Source organism: Lactuca virosa, chromosome 6 (genome assembly GCF_052849685.1).
Source record: "Lactuca virosa cultivar CGN04683 chromosome 6, Lactuca_virosa_CGN04683_v6, whole genome shotgun sequence".
In the NCBI taxonomy this organism is placed as follows: Eukaryota; Viridiplantae; Streptophyta; class Magnoliopsida; order Asterales; family Asteraceae; genus Lactuca; species Lactuca virosa.
In genome coordinates, this window is record NC_136431.1 from 24722096 (window position 1) to 24728818 (window position 6723).

General features: G+C 41.1%; 1 protein-coding gene across 1 annotated transcript; it reads left to right on the forward strand.

The window, feature by feature from the left end:
- Positions 1-2373: 2373 nt before the first annotated feature.
- LOC145121386 (uncharacterized) lies at positions 2374-6456 on the forward strand. The gene is made up of 5 exons (XM_079057139.1): positions 2374-3241; positions 3338-3663; positions 4111-4366; positions 4937-4993; positions 5369-6456. The coding sequence occupies exons 1-5, from the start codon at positions 2374-2376 to the stop codon at positions 6454-6456; spliced, it is 2595 nt and encodes an 864-aa protein (XP_078913265.1).
- Positions 6457-6723: the final 267 nt, after the last annotated feature.

A 6723-nucleotide genomic window follows, 5' to 3' on the forward strand; every position in this document is an offset into this window, starting at 1 on the left:
TTAATTGTTGCTAAATGTTTGGTACAATCTTCACTAACTTTGTTTTCTTGAGTTTAGCCATGATTGGCTAAACAAATCTTGGTTGACTATTGTTGAATCCTTTGAACTTTTGTTGAATATTGAAGAATCCATGAATTTGTGTTTGAATCTTTATGAAAATGTTTTGTGTTTTAACATCTTATCATTACTTGCATGTTTTTATTCATGAGTTTAAATGTGTTTGTGGTGATTAGTTGGCTAATTTCTTGATTAAGTAAAGGATCTTTAAATTAGCAAGCAACAAGTGATTCTTGTGTTAGTTTTACTTCACACAATCATAAAAACATTTTCTCCAACATGGTAGTGGAAGCTTTTGACTCCTCTTGGATTTGGTGACTCGTTGGTTCTTAATGCTAGTTGACTTTCACTAATTACATGCTTAATGGAATTAGTGACTTTAACTAAGAAAATTGTTATGAGCTTCTCTAACCATTTCAAGAATTAAGAAAAGTCTAGGTAATCTCAAGCTCCTTGGATTACTATAGCCAAATTAAGGGTTTAAATCAAGTATTGCACCATTGGATTCTAATGATATGTTCATCAAAAGTCAAAGTGAGGAAACCTTAAGTCAACCATCTTTCCCTTATTGATTTTACATCAAACTCTTCTTTTTGTTGAAATTGTCTATTTAAATCTTAGTTTAATTCTAGGTTATTTCAAGTATCTCAAAAGACCAACCCCCCCCCCCCCTTTTTCATTTATTGTTATTTTACAAGTATTTTTACAAAGAGATTTTTCATAGAGTTATAAAATTGAACCAATCTCCGTGGATTCGATCCTTTTACCACTATACACTATTTTAGTGTGTTATATTTAGGGTTATTAATTTTTTTGGCCTCGACAACCACCAAATTTTGGTGCCGTTGCCGGGGATTGGTTTATTTTTAATCAATTTGTTTCTCTATGCCCAGATCTCAGCGTACAGGTGACTTGATTTACAACCCAGAAATTGAAAAAGAAGCAAGGCGTTTGGCGAAGGAAAAGCGAATTGAACGTGGTCAAACTTCTAACCCTCACGGGGATCCGGAGGTTGAACCCGCTTCATCAAGTGATACGGAACCCGATTCTAGTCCCGACCCTCGCCAAGAAATTCCCAAAACACCACCTCTACAACAAAATCCACCCATTATTGAACCAATTGCAATGGCAGACGGAGGAGAAGTTCCCGAAAGAACTTTGAGGCAAATGATGGAAACCGATGTTACACAAACTCCAACCGGTATCAATTACCCGGTTTTGGAAGGAGGTTCGGAATTGAAGTCAAGTTTAGTCTGTCACCTCCCGACTTTTCATGGATTGGAGAACGAAGACCCGCATAAGCACTTGAAGATGTTCCACATTATTTGCACTAGTATGAAGCCACAAGGGTCAACCGATGACCAAATCAAGCTAAGGGCATTCCCCTTTTCATTGGCTGATAGAGCAAAAGATTGGTTATTCTATCTTCTGTCGGGGTCAATCAACTCATGGACCGATATGGCAAGAGCTTTTCTTGACAAGTTCTATCCCGCTTCAAGAGTCTCAAGTCTTAGAAATGAGATTTGTGGAATCCGCCAAGGTCAAAACGAGACTTTTCATGATTATTGGGAGAGGTTCAACAATTTGTGTTATAGTTGCCCACAACACCAAATCCCGGAACAACTCCTCATTCAACACTTCTATGAGGGATTGTTACCAATGGAGAGAAGACTAGTTGATGCCTCAAGTGGTGGTGATGTCTTTAGTAAAACTCCACAACAAACAAGACAACTTTTCAACACCATAGCCGTGAATTCTCAACATATTGGCTCGCGCCAAGACATGAAAAGAGATACACAACACAAAGTCAACGAAGTGGGAACATCAAATCTTGAGTCTCAAAGCAAAGATCTAACCTCCGTTGTCCAAAAGCTAGCCATGGGACAAACTCCACAAGTGATGGTTTGTGGGATATGTGCAACAATGGGACATCCTACGGATATGTGTCCCATTCTTCAAGAAGATGCGGAACATGTAAATGCCACGGGAGAGTTTCAAAATTACCACAACAAGCCATCCGGTTACCAAAATGCTTACAATTCAAGTTGGAAGCCAAATCCCAACATGAGCTACAACCCAAGACCATTGCCTCAAAATGCATTGGTTAGACCTTCCTATCCACCACCACAACCTCACTACCAACATCCACAACCACACTATCAATCCAAACCACACCCTCCACATCACCAACAACCTCCTCAATCCCAACCAAGTAGCTCTAGAATGTCTCTTGAAGACATTGTCAAATCCTTAGCCACTAGTACCCAACAATTCCAAAAAGAGACAAGAACTAGTATCTCTAACCTTGAAGCACAAATGCGAGATATAGTTACATCCATAAGCAAGTTGGAGTCCCGTGGGAAATTGCCTTCTCAAACCGAAAAGAACCCAAATGTCAATGTGGTGACCTTGAGAAGTGGCAAACAAGCCGGAGAGAGTAGTTCAAAGAATAAGCCAAGAGATAAAGAGGAAGAAATAGAAGTTATTCCCGTTGAAGAACCTATAGTCAAGAACGATGCACAAGCCGGAGTTCCAAAGAAGACTACCCCTCTAGTAACACCCATAGCCACTCAACCGCCATTCCCCTCCCGACTTGCGACTTCGAAAAAGAACATGGAGGAGAAAGAGATTTTAGACACCTTTCGAAAGGTGGAAGTAAACATCCCTCTACTTGATGCAATCAAGCAAATCCCGAGATATGCAAAGTTTTTGAAAGAACTTTGTACCAACAAGAGGAAGTTGAAGGGAAATGAGAAAATTTTGATGAATGAAAACGCATCCGCGGTTTTACAAAGGAAACTTCCACCCAAATGCAAAGATCCCGGAATGTTCACGGTTCCTTGCAAGATTGGAGATGTCACTTTTAGTAGTGCTATGCTTGATCTTGGTGCCTCTATCAATGTCATGCCCTATTCGGTGTATGAATCATTAAATGTCGGACCCTTAAGTGAAACCGGTGTCATAATCTCTCTTGCGGATAAATCAAGTGTCTTTCCTAGAGGTGTTTTGGAAGATGTCCTAGTGCAAGTGAACCAATTGGTCTTCCCGGCGGATTTCTATGTGATTGATCTAGATGAGCAAGTGTCCTCCAAATCGGCTCTAATCTTGCTTGGGAGACCGTTTTTGAAGACGGCTAGGACGAAGATCGATGTGTATGCGGGAAGTTTGACAATGGAGTTTGATGGTGAAACAATAAGTTTTAATATTTATGATGCCATGAGATATCCTAGTGATGTTTCGTCTTTGTACTTTGTTGATGTTGTTGAGCCAATTACTCAAGAATTGTTTGAGTTATCTAACGGTGATATGTTGGAGATGATCTTAAGCAAAGGATTCGATTGTGGGAAGCTAGCCGAGCAATTAAAGCTTTATTCTTTGGATCCGGAAGTTGAGAAGTTGGTAAATAAAATGGAGATGAAGAAATCCACAAGATTAGATGTCAAACAAATTGAATTGCCCCCAACTCATACAAAATTGCCTCCATCCCTTGTTCAACCACCCGAATTGGAATTAAAGGTCCTACCTCAACACTTGAAGTATGCCTACTTGGGAAAGAATGAAACCCTCCCGGTTATCATTTCAACTCACTTAACCAAATTTGAAGAAGAGCAACTCCTCAAGGTGTTGAAGGAGCATAAAGAAGCCATGGGTTGGACGATTGCGGATATCAAAGGGTTGAGTCCCTCCACTTGTATGCACAAGATCTTAATGGAGGACGAATGCAAACCAAGTAGAGACGCGCAAAGACGGTTGAATCCGCCAATGATGGAAGTGGTCAAGAAAGAGATTTTGAAGCTCCTAGATGCGGGAATGATTTATCCAATCTCGGATAGCAAATGGGTGAGCCCGGTCCAAGTTGTGCCTAAAAAGACGGGAATCACGGTGGTCGAGAACAACAAAGGTATGATGGTCCCCACCCGTGTGCAAAACGGGTGGAGAGTATGTATTGACTACCGCAAACTCAATGCAAGCACACGAAAAGATCATTTTCCATTGCCTTTCATTGACCAACTGTTAGAAAGGTTGGCCGAAAAATCTCACTATTGTTGTCTTGACGGGTATTCCGGTTTTCACCAAATCCCGGTGGCGCCGGAAGACCAAGAAAAGACAACTTTTACATGTCCATTTGACACTTTCGCATACCGTAGAATGTCAGTTGGATTGTGTAACGCCCCGGCCACTTTCCAACGTTGCATGGTTAGTATCTTTTCCGAATATGTCGAAAACATAATTGAGGTTTTTATGGATGATTTTACGGTATACGGGAACTCCTTTCAAGAGTGTTTGACCAATCTCACCAAAATTTTGAAAAGATGCATTGAAACAAATTTGGTTTTAAACTTTGAGAAATGTCATTTCATGGTGAGTCAAGGTCTCATTTTGGGTCACATTGTGTCTGAAAAAGGAATTGAGGTAGATAAGGCCAAGATCGATGTTATTCAAAGCTTACCTTACCCGACTTGTGTTCGGGAAGTTTGTTCTTTTTTGGGCCATGCAGGTTTCTTCCGACGATTCATCAAGGACTTTTCAAAGATAACAAGACCAATGTGCCAACTCTTGCAAAAGGAGGCCGATTTCGAGTTCAATGAGGCGTGCAAAGAAGCTTTCGACAAGCTCAAGGAATTGCTTACATCCGCCCCCATCATACAAGCACCAAATTGGGATCTCCCTTTCGAGATCATGTGTGATGCAAGCAATTATGCTATCGGTGCCGTTTTGGGTCAAAAGAATGGAAGAGCCTCCCATGTGATTTACTATGCATCAAGGACACTAGACAATGCTCAAAGCAACTACTCTACCACGGAGAAGGAGCTATTGGCCATAGTGTTCGCTTTGGAGAAGTTTCGACAATATCTACTTGGCACCAAAGTTATAGTATATTCGGATCATGCGGCTCTCAAGTACTTGATGACAAAGAAAGATGCAAAGCCAAGACTCATCCGGTGGATCTTATTATTGCAAGAATTTGATTTGGAAATCCGGGACAAAAGTGGATGTGAGAACCTTGTTGCCGACCACTTAAGCCGGATCACTTCAAATGAAACTCCTCTCCCTTTGCGGGACGAGTTTCCGGATGAGCATCTCTTTTCCCTTATTCAATCTACTCCTTGGTATGCTGATATCGTTAACTTTTTGGTCACAAAAAGGTATCCCGACACATTCTCACGTGCTCAAAAAGACAAGCTCAAAAGTGATGCAAAATATTATGTGTGGGATGAGCCTTATTTGTGGAAACATTGTCCCGATCAAATCATTAGGCAATGTGTACCCCAACAAGAGCATCAATCCATTTTACAATTTTGTCATGAATTTGCTTGTGGGGGACACTTCGGACCTAGCCGAACTTTGAGAAAGGTTGTTGAATGTGGATTATTTTGGCCAACCATGTCACGCGATTGTTATATGTTTTGTAAAAGCTGTGAACGGTGCCAAAGGACGGGAAACATTTCACAAAAAAATCAAATGCCACAAAATCCAATCCTTGTTTGTGAAATTTTTGACGTATGGGGGATTGATTTTATGGGCCCATTTCCCGTCTCGTTTGGCAACGTTTACATCTTGCTCGCGGTTGACTATGTTTCTAAGTGGGTTGAAGCCAAAGCCACGAGATCGGATGATGCCAAAACAGTTATCGACTTTTTAAAATCTAATGTCTTCGTGAGGTTTGGTGTGCCTAGGGCTTTGATTAGTGATCGAGGGACGCATTTTTGCAATAAGATGATGGAGGCCTTGCTGAAAAAGTACAACGTGACCCATCGTGTCTCTACCGCCTACCACCCTCAAACGAACGGTCAAGCGGAAGTCTCAAATCGTGAGGTGAAGAGTATTTTAGAGAAAACAGTGAATCCGACAAGGAAAGATTGGAGTTTAAGGCTTGATGATGCCTTATGGGCCTATCAGACCGCTTACAAGACCTCGATAGGAATGTCGCCCTTTAGGTTGGTTTTCGGAAAGTCATGTCATCTACCCGTCGAATTAGAGCACCGTGCATTTTGGGCGGTCAAGCAATGTAATTACAATATTGATGAGGCGGGGAGACATAGGAAGCTTCAACTCCAAGAGCTGGAAGAATTGAGAAACGACTCCTATGAAAACACAAGGATTTATAAGGAGAAAACGAAGCTCTTACACGACAAGTCCATCACCCGGAAGCATTTTGAACCGGGGCATAGGGTCTTACTATACCATTCACGATTGAAGTTATTTCCAGGCAAGATAAGGTCAAGATGGATTGGACCTTTTGTTGTGATAAAGACCTTTGACCATGGGGCGGTAGAAATTCAAAGCGAAAAGACGGGACAAATTTTCAAAGTCAATGGGCACCGGTTGAAGCCATTCTATGAAGGTTTCAGTTCTAATGCTCTTGAAATCATCCATTTGGATGTCCCGATGTGTTGAAGCAAGCCAGGAAGACGTCTCGCCAAAGACGTTAAAGAAGGGCATTTTTGGAAAGCAATGTGCTTTCACCTTTTTTAAATTCAAATAAATCGTTTTACAAAGCGTTTTCGGGATTTTGAAAAATAAATTTTTGAATGGTTTCACCATTCATTCCCCGTTTTATTCCAACTTTTGTCAAAATTTTGAAACCGGTCCTTACGGGGATCATTTTGGCCTATAAATCAAGCTTTTTGGGAGAAACCAGATTTTTGACCCAAAGGAAGGGCC

Excerpts from the sequence above, each read along its gene's own strand:
- LOC145121386 (XM_079057139.1), top strand. The coding sequence starts at position 2,374 with ATGCGAGATATAGTTACATCCATAAGCAAGTTGGAGTCCCGTGGGAAA. Across the intron at positions 3,242-3,337 it reads TTTGACAATGGAGTTTGATG|AATTGTTTGAGTTATCTAAC; the intron begins GTGAAACAATAA and ends CAATTACTCAAG. Across the intron at positions 4,994-5,368 it reads GAAAGATGCAAAGCCAAGAC|TTGCTTGTGGGGGACACTTC; the intron begins TCATCCGGTGGA and ends TTTGTCATGAAT.